Source organism: Bos indicus, chromosome 16 (assembly GCF_029378745.1).
Source record: "Bos indicus isolate NIAB-ARS_2022 breed Sahiwal x Tharparkar chromosome 16, NIAB-ARS_B.indTharparkar_mat_pri_1.0, whole genome shotgun sequence".
NCBI classification, from domain to species: Eukaryota; Metazoa; Chordata; class Mammalia; order Artiodactyla; family Bovidae; genus Bos; species Bos indicus.
This window is the reverse complement of record NC_091775.1, coordinates 72340782-72354235: the sequence shown is the minus strand read 5'-3', so window position 1 is coordinate 72354235 and position 13454 is coordinate 72340782. Positions and strand designations below refer to the sequence as shown.

At 43.5% G+C, this 13454-nt stretch overlaps 1 protein-coding gene across 1 annotated transcript in view; it reads right to left on the bottom strand.

Annotated features, from left to right (window-relative positions):
• Positions 1-7056: 7056 nt before the first annotated feature.
• Positions 7057-13454, bottom strand: part of INTS7 (integrator complex subunit 7) — an 83419-nt gene continuing 77021 nt past the window's right edge. Inside the window, exons 19-20 of the mRNA XM_019976615.2 lie at positions 12056-12241; positions 7057-8571 (exon numbers count right to left, since the gene is read on the bottom strand). Of these exons, the coding sequence (XP_019832174.2) occupies positions 8284-8571; positions 12056-12241 (474 nt within the window). The 3' untranslated portion in view covers positions 7057-8283. The remainder of the gene's footprint in view (positions 8572-12055; positions 12242-13454) is intronic.

The following is a 13454-nucleotide window of genomic DNA, read 5'->3' as shown; positions in this document are numbered from 1 at the left end:
GTATGTGTTCAATCAACATTTGGTGAATACATAAAAGGCCCCATTTCCAAAACTGTGTCTTTGTTGGCTGTGTCTTTTGCATAGATTGGGAAATCTGAGTTCACGAACTCCAGCTCAGACAAATGGACAAATGTTGCTGACTGAGCTGCAGGGCCCTGTGATATCAGCTGAGTTACCTTGGAGCTCAGGACCAAAGAAAAAGTGCTTTCCATCAGCTAACCTGGTCGGTGTGAGAGACGGCAGAGGTAGACGGGGCTTGGGACAGACACCAAGAGCCATGAGCCCTCTCCTGTGCAAAGGGCCCTCAAGGAGATTCCAGATGCACTCACTCCCTGAGAGACAATTCAAGGCAGGGCTAATACGCTCGGGAGCATCCCCAGGGGACACTGTAACCGCTAAGTAGGATAGAGCTGATCTTGCTTAAGTGATTCTGTGATTACAGTCATTTCTCCCTAATGCCGATACCTTGAAAAATGTGCTATTCAAGGGTTCATGTCCTCCATCCGCTTGGCCAGAAGCAGCAGTAGTTTCTGCAACAGGAGACAGTTCTTAATTCTGAGTATAAGCTCCTGTCTCCTCGAGGCTAAATATTAACTTCACACTTTAGGGGTGTGTCTTTGTTCTAAGGGTTCTTTTGTTCCTCTGGCAGAATTCCAAGTAGCAGGTACCCAATTGTCTCTGATGACGTCAAAAAGAGGCTCCCTGAGGAGGAAGGGACACTGCATTCCAAGTGCTAGAATAGGAGAAAATGCCAGATGAAGGTCAGTTTCTAATTACCTAAGAGCCTGCCCCGTTACATGTAAGGGAGGGTGCTACTAGAATTTCAGAACTGCATTTTTTGTGCTCTCTCTACCGCTTTTATAATGGCCTCTCCACATTTTCTAAAAATAGGCCTTTTCTGTCAAATGCGTCTGCAAGTTGCTTGAGCGTTCTGTCAGATTTTTGCATTTCCCACCCCAGTTCAGGGCCTGGCATTGTCAGGATCACCCAGCAAAGCCCCCTCTCCAACTAGCGCTTCTACAGTAGGCTTTTCATCTACTTCTCTGGTCAAGTGGGGAGGGGGCTGGGGAGATTTCAGAACTAACCCTGCTGATCATAGGACCTGCTGCTTTTGCTGGGGGTGGGAGTGGGGAGGGCAACGCAAGGATGGGGGACACAGCGTTAGCAATTCACCATCACTTCGCTCCTCTCCTCAGGGTGAGACGACACGTAAAGAGAAGGCATCACTGGCCTTGCTGCTTCCAGTGGGCGGGACAGGGTGAGAGCGGTGGACATGGAGGCAGCCCGGCTGACTTTCACCTTCCATGATCCTGGGAAACAGGAAAATTAAACAAATACCTTCTCATAACTTCTCAGTCTAACTCAGTTCCATTTTACTTGTCACAGTCTTCTAAATAGTTTTCCTTAAAATACAAATAATCTGCAAATTGTTGTTTAGTCTCTAAGTTACGTTGGACTTTCTGCAGTTTCATGGACTGTAGCCCGCCAGGCTCCTCTGTCCATAGGATTCTTCAGGCAAGAATACTGGAGCGGGTTGCCATGCCCTCCTCCAGGGGATCTTCCTCACCCAGGGATGGAACCCGCATCTCCTGCATTGGCAGGCGACTTTACCACTGAGCCACCAGGGAAGCTGCAAATAAGCTTCACAAAAACCCACAAACGAAATCTCCAGAGAAAACCAAAAGGTAGAAGTGTTTCTTCTCTGCTTATAATCTGACTTTGAGGGACTGGGTAGATGTTCATCTTCCTGATTGTTTCATTTTATATTATCTCATCTTTATAATTTTACTAAAAAAATTATCTGGAAACAACAATAAAAATATTTTTAGTCTCAGCCTGCCAGCTAAGTATCAGTAGACAAAAGCTAGACTCATAGTCATGATCTCTAAAGAAAACAATCCCCAAAATCATTTTACCAAGGCTGGACCTAAATAATAAGCAAAGAGGACAATTATTGCACAACAAACATGACTGTGCAGGAGAGAACTAGGAGACGTGGCGAGTACACAGGATAAGGGAAAAGACACAGACTGTAAAAATGTTTTGCAAATATAGACTTGGAAAAAAAATAAATTCACATTCAGCATTCTCAATTGTAATGTGAAAATCAATGACTCCACATCTTGGTAGGTTAAGAGAAAAAAGCCACGACTTTGTTTAAATTTCAGTGACAACTCAAGAGCAATTTGCTCATAGAATGAGTAGACTGGGAGACACGGTGGATGTCCACAGGGCAGTGGACTAATGCTAGTTAAGCCAATAACACACACACACAGCCCAGGTCTTTGTGTTCTTGCACAAGAAATGGAAAGGAAGACCATAACCTGCTGGAGTGCTGATGGTCGGAAATCTAAGCCAATTCACCAGACTTTTGGACTTTTCAGTACTCCCATCATACTTTTAATGTTGGTGACTGATAAAGGCTAAATTCAAGGGCATATTATAGAAAACAGGGCTGGGTGGCTGAGCAACAGTGTTGTGTTATCAGAAGCAAAGCAAACACACAAACCCCCAATGCCTTTCTCGTCATCCACACTCTTCCACTTTGAAAAAGCTTTGGTTCATCAAAGAATCCCAATGTAGACGCTGTATCCAGAAACTTTGCTGTTTTTCAGTTGCTCAGTTGTGTCCAACTCTTTGCGACCCCAAGGCCTGCAGCACCCCAGGCTTCCGTCCTTCACCATCTCCCGGAGCTTGCTCAAACTCATGTCCATTGAGTCGGTCATTTCTTCCCTTACTACTCGTGCACTGTCCAATTCTAAAGGCAGTAGCCACATGAGGCTATTTAAGTTTAACTGAATTAAAAGTAATAAATGATTCAGTTACTCTAGGCTTAACAGCTCTATTGTGGCTAGTGACTATATTGGATAGGGCAGACTTGGCACACTTCCATCATCACAGAAAGTTCTGTAGGACAGCACTGCATATACTCTGTACACCCAGTGACAGAGCCTCCTTATTCTTAATATACTACTGGCATATATCAACAGAGAAAGATCAAGTAACCTACCCAAGGATCCATGTCAAGTAAGTCTTTAGAATTTAAACTGGTATCTCTGGGACCCTACACTGAGGATTTTATTTGGCTGTTCTTCTCTGAACTATATACTTCAGTGTGAAAAGAGATTGATAGCCTCCAGTTGCAAATTACTTGCTACCTTGGTTGGTTTGAGCAAGAAAGTCACATCACAAGATCTCCCAATTTAAGCTGGACTACAACAGTACTTTAATTTCTAAATAACCTGTATACTATTGCTATCAACATTAAAGACAATCAGTATTGTTGGAAAGTACTTCATAATTTTCTTTATATACTTTTAATATGTAAAAAATCTTTTCTTTTTCTGGGTTTCATTGCATGGCGTATAGGACCCTAGTTCCCCAAACAGGCCCTGGCACTAAAAGCACAGAGTCCTAACCACTGGATTGCTAGAGAATTCCCTTTCTTTAAATATTTTAATACTATTAACAGCACTGTAGTAGATGAAGATAGTAGATTGTCCCTTGGACTGCAAGGAGATCAAACCAGTCAATCCTATAGGAAATCAGCCCTAAACATTCACTGAAAGAACTGATGCTGAAGCTAAAGCTCCAATACTTTGGCCACCAAATTTGAGGAGCCAACTCACTGGAAAAGACCCTGGTGTTGGCAAAGACTGAAGGAAAAAGGAGAAGTGGACAGGAGAGGATGAGATAGTTGAATAGCATCATCGACTCAATGAACTTGAGTTTGACCAAACTCCAAGAGTGAAGGACACGGAAGCCTGGCATGCTGCAGTCCACGGGGTCGCAAAGAGTCAGAGGCAACCCAGTGACTGAACAAGTAAATAGAAATTTCATTTCGTTTAGGCCAACATTATTTTGTTCTTAATCAATGTATCTGAATTGAATATGAGGGAAGACAGCTTAAAACGTGTTTACTAGCAGAGGAAATGTAACTTTAACTTTGAATAAATAAAATACTAAAGAAAAGCTATGACAAACCTAGACAGTGTAATAAAAAGCAGAGACATTACTTCTGTATAGTCAAAGCTATGGTTTTCCAGTAGTCATGTATGGATGTGAGAACTGGACCAGAAAGAAGGCTGAGCACTGAAGAATTGATGCTTTTGAAGGGTGGTGTTGGAGAACACTGGAGAAGGCAATGGCACCCCACTCCAGTACTCTTGCCTGGAAAATCCCATGGATGGAGGAGCCTGGTGGGCTGCAGTCCATGGGGTCGCTTAGAGTCGGGCACGACTGAGCAACTTCACTTTCACTTTTCACTTTCATGCACTGGAGAAGGAAATGGCAACCCACTCCGGTGTTCTTGCCTGGAGAATCCCAGGGACGGGGGAGCCTGGTTGGCTGCTGTCTATGGGGTCACACATAGTCGGACACGACTGAAGTGACTTAGCAGTAGTAGCAGCAGTTGGAGAAGACTCTTGAGAGTCCCTTGGACTGCAAGGACATTCAACCAGTCCATCCTAAAGGAGATCAGTCCTGAATATTCATTGGAAGGACTGATGCTGAAGCTGAAGCTGAAGCTCCAATACTTTGGCCACCTGATATAGAGAACTGACTCATTGGAAGAGACCCTGATGCTGAAAAAAGACTGAACACAAGAGGAGAAGGGGACAACAGAGGACGAGATGGCTGATGGCATCACTGACTCAATGGGCATGGGTTTGGGCAAGCTCTGGGAGATGGTGAAAAACAGGGAAGCCTGGCGTACTGCAGTCCATGGGGTCACAGTGTTGGACACGACTGAGTAACTAAAACAACAATATATCTGCTTACTATGTGCGAAGCATGTACTAACGCTTTACATATGTTAATTTTGTATTAAAAAAATTTTTTTTGTACTTTGGCCATGTGTACTTTGGGTGTGTGTAGCATGTGGCATGGTTCCCTGACCAGGTATTGGAACCCAGATCTTTGCAGTAGAAGTGCTTAATCCTAACATGACTGAAGCGACTTAGCAGCAGCAGCAGCCCACCAGAAGTGAAGTGAAGTGAAGTCGCTCAGTCTTGTCTGACTCTTTGCGACCCCATGGACTGCAGCCTACCATGCTCATCCATCCATGGGATTTTCCAGGCAAGAGTACTGGAGTGGGTTGCCATTTCCTTGCTGCTGCTGCTGCTGCTAAGTCGCTTCAGTCTTGTCCGACTCTGTACGACCCCATAGACGGCAGCCCACTAGGCTCCTCTGTCCCTGGGATTCTCCAGGCAAGAATACTGGAGTGGGTTGCCATTTCCTTCTCCAATGCATGCAAGTGAAAAGTGAAAGTGAAGTCGCTCAGTCGTGCCCGACTCTTAGTGACCCCATGGACTGGAGCCTACTGGGCTCCTCCATCCATGGGATTTTCCAGGCAAGAGTACTGGAGTGGGTTGCCATTTCCTTGGGAACCCCCTGTTTCTATATTAACTAACTTATTCCTCACACCTAACTCACAAAGCATTATTATGCTTCCCAATTTGGGGAATAAGGAAACTGAGGTACAGAGAGATTGAGTAGCTTGTCTGAGGTCACCAATCTAGATAAGAGCTAGAATGTGGAACTAGACGGACTGGCTCTAGAGGTTGGGCTCTTAGCCAGCAGGTTACATTGCAAAGTCACTAAACACAGAAAAATCAGTCCTGCCTTCCTAGATCAGTTGGCCAGTGTCCTATGTTACTCTTAACAGGGAACATGTTCACTTCTTAACCAGCATGTTTATCTTTCCACAATTTTCTGCATCTCTCCTTGAGTATTCGTTTTCATTTATTAGTGTAGTGTTGAAATTATAAAGTTTCCTTTTACCTTAAATAACCGTTTAACAGTTGGTGTCAAAAATGCAGTAGATATTATACCAAACGTAAAATCTAAGTGTCCCAAATCTGATTCTAACAGACAAAATAGCCTCTTTTTTTGCTTCACAGAGTTACTTTTTACTCCAAACTATTTAGATTTGTTTTTATTTTAGTAATTCCTTTCCAATTGTGCCAGCAACCCTATAGTACACCAGATCAATGCATTTATAACTACAGCTATCAAAAGACTATCTTTAAAGAGCATAAAATACAGGAATTGGGCGAATTGGTTTACAAAATTTGCTTCTTTTCTGGACAATTCTGCCTCGAAATGGTATCAGAAACCTGAAAGTTTCATTTTGTAAAGTTTCATTCTAAAAATAGCCACTTAAAAAAAAAAAAAGATTTTCCCCAATTTAAGGAACATTTTTTGGTCTTTAGTCTTTTAGATAACTGAACTCTAGACTGGAGTCACGGAGAAGGCAATGGCACCCCACTCCAGTACTCTTGCCTGGAGAATCCCATGGATGGAGGAGCCTGGAAGGTTGCAGTCCATGGGGTCACTGAGGGTCGGACATGACTGAGCAACTTCACTTTCACTTTTCACTTTCATGCATTGGAGAAGGCAATGGCAACTCACTCCAGTGTTCTTGCCTGGAGAATCCCAGGGACAGGGGAGCCTGGTGGGCTGCCGTCTATGGGGTCACACAGAGTCGGACACGACTGAAGTGACTTAGCAGCAGCAGCAGCAGACTGGAGTCAAGAGGTCCCCTCTAATCCAGTCATTTTACAGACAAGGACACTGAAGTCTAGGGAAATGACATGACTTGCCCAGGCCACTGGGCTCACTCACCAGCGCTCACAGGGGAACCCAGGCTCCACCACACCAGGTAGACGGCCGAGCGGTCTGCGCCCACCCCCATTCTCTTCCGGCAAGTCTCCAGGCGTGCATTCCGAGGCACTATCACACCGGTGCACTGCGTACATCGGGGCTGCATCTGAAGCACGTCAGGTACAGCGGACACGGTGGATTTACACACATTTTATGACAACGCCCAGGCCACTGGCAGAAGTGCTGTGCTGGGACAACCGCTCCTGAAGCCAAGAGATCTTAGAGGGACCCGAGTTACCTGCCAATCAGTTTCACCAGCTCCGTGCGCACCGCCCCCCACCCCCCATCACATCACACATACACACAAATCCCGTAAATTCATTCTTTCCTTTAAACTCTACCCCTCCTTTAAGCCAACATCAACCTTAAAGAGAAAAAGGCAAGATGAGCAAAGAAATTTGAGAGATTTATTTTAAAAGAAAACTTCCAGGAATGTGCCCTGCGCTTCATCTTGGGAGCAGCTTCTGGCCCAAGTGCCCATATCAGCGGTGTCTGCGATCTTGTGATCCCTGATGTCTAGAAATCATGATCCCAAAGCACTGAGTGATCCCAAATCAGGAAGGAACAGTTAAATGACATCTAGGACACTGTGCTCAGACAAGAAAGTCTATTATTATTACTTTCATAATGGTTTTCAACCAGTATTGAAACAGAAAAAAAAAGGGGTTTTCTGGCCTAACCAGAAAACATCTATTCCCTGAGCATTCCAAGTCACTGAGGTTGTATTATAAAGAGACTGCAGTTTCTAGACAATCAAGTCTAGCATTACCTAACTTGCCAAGAAGAACTTAACCAATCAAAGGAAAGGATCTGCCCGCCTAACTTAAAATATTAAGATACTAAATGTGGGTGATTTTTTCACTCTAAGAAATAAACAAAAAGTCTGTAGTATATATAATCACACACATATTAGAAAAAACAAATTATTAATTTCCAATCTTTCTATCTAATTGTTAGCTGCTGTTTGGGTCAATTAAATGCTAAAACAATAAATTAAAATTGCTTTAGCAGGGAAAAGATAGGTAAATAGTTGAAATAATACGGCAGGATATTTCAATTCTGCCAGACTGGTCATGCCCAGAACCCACAAGACCAGATGTTTCAGGGGACACTTTCAACTCCAACCAACTATGGGAGGGCTCTGTTTCTACACCCTGAGTAAACCCAGCACCTACTGATCAGAACTAGGATTTCCCAAGGCCCAGCTCAGAATTAGAGGTCTATGTCAGGCAGCAAGTGATATGTTTTGGTAGAAAAGCAGTCAAATTTAGTAATTCAACGATCCCAATATGTGACTTTTCCTGAAAGAAAAAGAAAAGGCTCAGCCACAATAAAAGCAATCACAGCAAAACAACAAAAGTGTTAAAGATGAGATGAAGGGCTTGGTGGGAGAAGAAGTCAGGAAAAAATAAAAATCTTTCTGGTTAGGACCCCAATTATTTCTCAAACTAAATTTTTAAGGAAAAAAAAAATTTTTTCCCCAAGAATGTTACATTACAGAAACCGATGAATAAATGGATTCCGCATTCCAACGTTCATATCTTAATCCATAAGAAAAAGCAAATTATCTTCGCCCAACTGATCCGTCCCTGGGAAGTCTGCAGTGCGTCGGCTGCGTGGCTAAAACCGCGTGTAGGCATTTCGCTGCTGTTGCTGTTGTAGCGGCTGCTGGGCCTGCTGCTGCTGTAGGCGAATCTGCTGGGAGTAAGGGTCCTCCAGGGACTTCACAAATATGGTAGTGCGGGGACCAGTCTTCCACACGATACCGTTGGCGTCTTTCACAGAAGATTCCACCGTGATGTTGTGCGTGCCAAGAATGGCGAAGTTCAGCAGAAACTGAGTACTGAAGTAATCGTTATGAGGCTCAACCCGCTGCTCCATCTCATTGGTCATATTGTCAATGGGTATCTGGAATGAAAACATTGTTAAATGAGAGCAACAGCTGACACGCATAGAGGGGCATGCTGTGAGCCAGCCCTGGTGATAAGAGAGCACTGTTTAACCCTTGCAAACAACCAAGAGGAAGGTATTAATACGATCCATGCTTCATGAATGAGGAAACTGAGGCAGGGAGGTTGAGTAACTTCTCCAAGGTCACACAGCTAACGAGCGGGGCAGCAGGCATCTGAACCCCGGCAGGCTGACTCCAGGGCCTCCACGCTCCATCATCAGGCGACAATGCCTCCTCCCTGTCCTTGAGCAGAAGGGGCTGCCTCTGCCTCTACCTTCTCACTCTCTACCTTCTTACGCTCTACCTTCTCACGTTCTACCTTCTCACGCTGGCCGTCTGTTTTGTGACGGGGTTCAGAACATGCCACCCCAAGTAGGCTGCTGAGGCAGTTAAGGGTACCTGAAAAACAACAGATACAGAAAGGGCTTTCTGACCTGCCCCACACACTCCTTTCTTTAACCTAAAACACACGTCAAATTCTCCATGAGAAAGGGAACCTCCCTGCACGGGGAACAGAAGACCATCCTTAGCAGCAGAGCCTGGGAATCACTGAAACGGAGCTGCACAAACCAGCCTCTGAAGAGAACCCTCACCTTCCACGGTCTCCCCGCACTGTCCCAAGACATCTCCCTGCCTTACAGTCTCCTTGACTTACTGCCTCTAGCCCCAAACCCCTCTGTCTTGTCATTTTGTCAAGAATATTTTGTTTGTGTCTAAAAAAAGGCATTTAAGTTTTCTGTCCTGGTCACTTCTTTGGTCTTCATTCTTCTGTGAAGACGCCCACATATATGTAAAATGCTAATAAAACTGGCGTGCTTTTCTCCTGTTAATCTGCCTTCATGTCAATTCAATCTTAGGCCCAGCTGGAGACCCTGAGGATAAAAGAGAAAGTTCTCTTCCCCATACACTTGCTAGATTAACCCCAACCCAATTTCCATCTTTCTTTACCCTGTGAAGAGATATTCTAAAGAAAGAGGATGCAAACATCTTTTTCAGGGAGTTTAAAATCTAGAAGACAGAAGAACAACATAATGCTGAGTAAATATATAGTTTCTCCAAATCCTAGCTAGTAGTGATTCCTCCTTTAACAAATTGACTGTTTTTTTTTTTCAAGATTTTTTCTTTTTTGGTGTGGACCATTTTTAAAGTCTTTAATTTGTTACAATATTGCTTCTGTTCTATGTTTTGGGTTTTTGGCCCTAAGATATGTGAGATCTTAGCTTCCTGACTAGGGATCGAACCTGCACCCCCTGCTTTAGAAGGTGAAATCTTAACCACTGGACTCCTAGGGAAGTCCCAACAAATCAGTGTCTTGTTCAGACTATCAGTATAATATATTATGAAACATATTGATTACTATATTATGAACACATTGGTTCACTTATTTAGCTAGATATTCAAACCTCTGTCCTTCACAGAACAGAATAACACCTGTGGATGTACCCTTATCTGTACCCAAGACGAAGTACGTCAAGAGTGACACTAATTCTGAGAATGCATATAGAGGTAATCAGAATGAATATTTGACCTGATTTCTCTATGTTTTTGTTGTATGATTAATTATATAAACGTGCCCTGAAGCTTTGGGTCTCTGCAGGCAGTTATCACGAGGTCAGTTTTCCAAAGACACTGATGTTACATTAATGAAATGAAGTTGACAACCAATTCAAGATCTTAGAGTTATCTGTAAGTCCTTTTTTGTTTTTTATTTGCACATTCAAATTCTGTAGGATGTTTATTTCCCTAAAGAATATGTCCACCAAACAAGAACTTCCTTAAAAGGACCAGAAATAGGCCTAGGAGGCAACCTGATCCCTCTAAATGGATGATGCATTTTAAGCTGCAACCTCACTACAAGTAACATTATAAGGCAATCATGTACCACCTGGCTTGTTAACATCAGCTTCTTGGCTTTCAGCAATGTCTCTTGAGAGGAAAGTCAACAATGAAAAGACCTCGATTTAAATGTATGTTTTTTGAAAAACAGAAATCACCACTGTTCTTTCAAACTCAAAATGAGCAAAGAGCTGCAAACAAGGATAAGCTAACTATGTAAATTCTCATTATGATCTTCTGTGAGTAACAACAGAGATCACTGCAACATAAGAAAATTGTACTAAAAACACAATAAATGATTTTTTCCTTATTCTCCACACATCTACTGAGTGGCCACATAAGGTGCTGCGTTTTATGCCATGGAAGTCAAAAGAGAGAGAGGGAATGAAGACGGAGCCTTCTCAGGGTGGGCACAGAGCCCCCAGAGAGAGAGTCACCAAAGTAAGGCAAGCAGTGATGGCTTACACCAGACCTTCCTGTGGCTGTTATTTTACATCTTTACTGATACCCCATTTGCCTTGCTCTGGACCTGAGCTCACGGACGCCGACAAATAAACCCATTTGGGCATTTAAACAACTCTGTTCACACAACTGCGCACTTGTTTCCTTGTTCCACTTAGGATGAACAAATCTCCAAGCAACTGGCAAGAGATGTCTATAAAGACAGAACATTTTACATTTGGAACGTTGGTGTCTCATGGGCACAGATTCAGAATCTCAGCTTTGACTAACAAAGTAAGCATGATTTTGGCTAATCTACCTCATGATTTCTCAAAGCAGCACATTCCTAAGTCTAAATCCTTAACAAGAGGTTTTACTTCATCTGATCATTGCATATCAATATAGTAATTTTTTTTTTTTGAACATGCTACCATTTACTTAAAGGAAAAATAAACAGATGTGTTCTTTTGGGGTCAAAGGGTTAGGGAGAAGTTATTCCCCACTCCTGATGCTTCCCTCCATGTGGAGGGACCTTTCATTAGATGAACAGTACCTGTGTCTAGGGGAGAAGGTGAATGCTACCGATTGGTAGGTTGTGGGGTGGGGGCTGGACTTGGGGTGCTAAGCACCTTCTCCCTCCCTTCTCCTTTGGGCTTCAGGGTACTGCTCCTCCTAGTTTCACGGGGCAGGCTCTTGTATGTACTGGTGGAGGCTGGTGAAGTGAAAGTGAAAGTGAACTCGCTCAGTCGTGTCCGACTCTGTGCGACCCCATAGACAGCAGCCCACCAGGCTCCTCCGTCCATGGGATTTTCCAGGCAAGAGTACTGGAGTGGGGTGCCATTGCCTTCTCCAGTGGTGGAGGCTGGTGGGAGAACGCAATTCAGAGCTACAAGGCTAGGCAGTCCTTGCTGCCAGGAACTGAGTTAGCTTCCTCCAGCTCTAACAGGGGTGACACTCCACTGCCTGGATGCTTTGTCTGTCAACTGGTTCATGCAGGGAAAAGAGAAGTGTTGCTGATTAGCTCCCTCACACCACAATACGTGCTTTTAACTTATGTCCATCTGTGTCCTTTGGAAGGTGAAGTACTGTCTGCTTAACCATGGAAAACTTCCATCAGTGAGTTGATAAAACCTGCATCACAGCTCTGCCTCTTTTCTACATTACCTTGTAGTCCTGCCCGGATTTACTCTGCAGTGTGGAGGACACGTTCAGACAGACGGACTGAATTCTGCGGAAGAGTCCGGGTTTAGACCCATGCTGGACGACCCCCTCTACCTTCAGTGCCAGCTGCTGGTTATTCTGGACCGCGATGGGCTCTGCAGGGTTCCGGGGGGACGGTGACAGGGCAAGCTGGAAAGCCAACACCAAAATGAATGCTCACAACCGAAAGCAAGCTTCCTTCCAACAAACACACCTGTGCCATTCGCTGATCACAGATTAAAATGGTATTTGCACACAGAGACACACATCCCCCTTTAATGACCTGACTGCTGGGACGACCAGACAGTTGTACCTTTAAAGTCTACGGTTCCTTATCCCCAGCGCCTCTTTTAAAATACCAATTTTTGTTTATTTGAATTTACCCCCAACAGAGGGGAACAGAGGATTAGAGAACAGTAAGGGCCCTTCTCTCTCTCCCAATTTATGAGGTGGGGCACTTCTTTGACAATGAACCAACTCCAGCAGGGAAATGCACTATGGAAATTTTCATGTCCAGTTGCTGTCTCTTTGGCCTTAGGTAATTTTAAATAGACTAAATGCAAATGCAAATGACTCCAAAATTCTAGGATTACATACACCACCAAGTCACCATGGTATAAAAGTCAATTTCCAAAAAAAAAAAAAGTCAATTTCCAATGAAATTTTTTTTAAGCCAAAGACATTTTTAACCTCACTAGTTTTTCTTTCAAAAACATATTAAGAATCCTAAATACACTTTAATTATAGAAAGCTCAAATCTTACTTAAATAAAATGAGGGAAGAAATTGGATCTTTTTGATAATGTTGTTGAGCCATTAAACTAATCAACCCTGGAGACATGGTGCCTTTAGGACTTCTTATCTAGATAATCAATTTTCCTTATTATTCATGTCATTCTGAAATGGAATGTTCTATCATGTGCAGTCAAAAACATTCAAATGGATCCAAAAGTACGCTGAAGACATTTACTGATACGGATAATCCAGGGAATCTCTTCAAAGTGACAATTCCCCTCTTTCCCAACAATTTCATTCTTTGAATCAAAACAGCTTTTAAATTTTGAGTGGCTTACTCACTGACCAGCTCCTCAAAACTTGTTATTCACAGAAAAAAATGCTCTGGAGGTAGGGCTGGTAATGTTTCACTGGACCTGATTCATTCTAAGTTGGGTCTGAACAGGCTGATTAGACATGGATTCAGCTCAAGATCCTTGTGGGCTACTATGATGAATACCACTCAAATCATTCTTGAAGACAGGTCAGAACTTCAGGTACCCAAATGCCTATCACACTGCATTGGCTGCTGTCAGGTAAGAAAGGAGAGAAGGTTTAACTCCTAAATCAGTTGATGAAGGAAAGGCTTA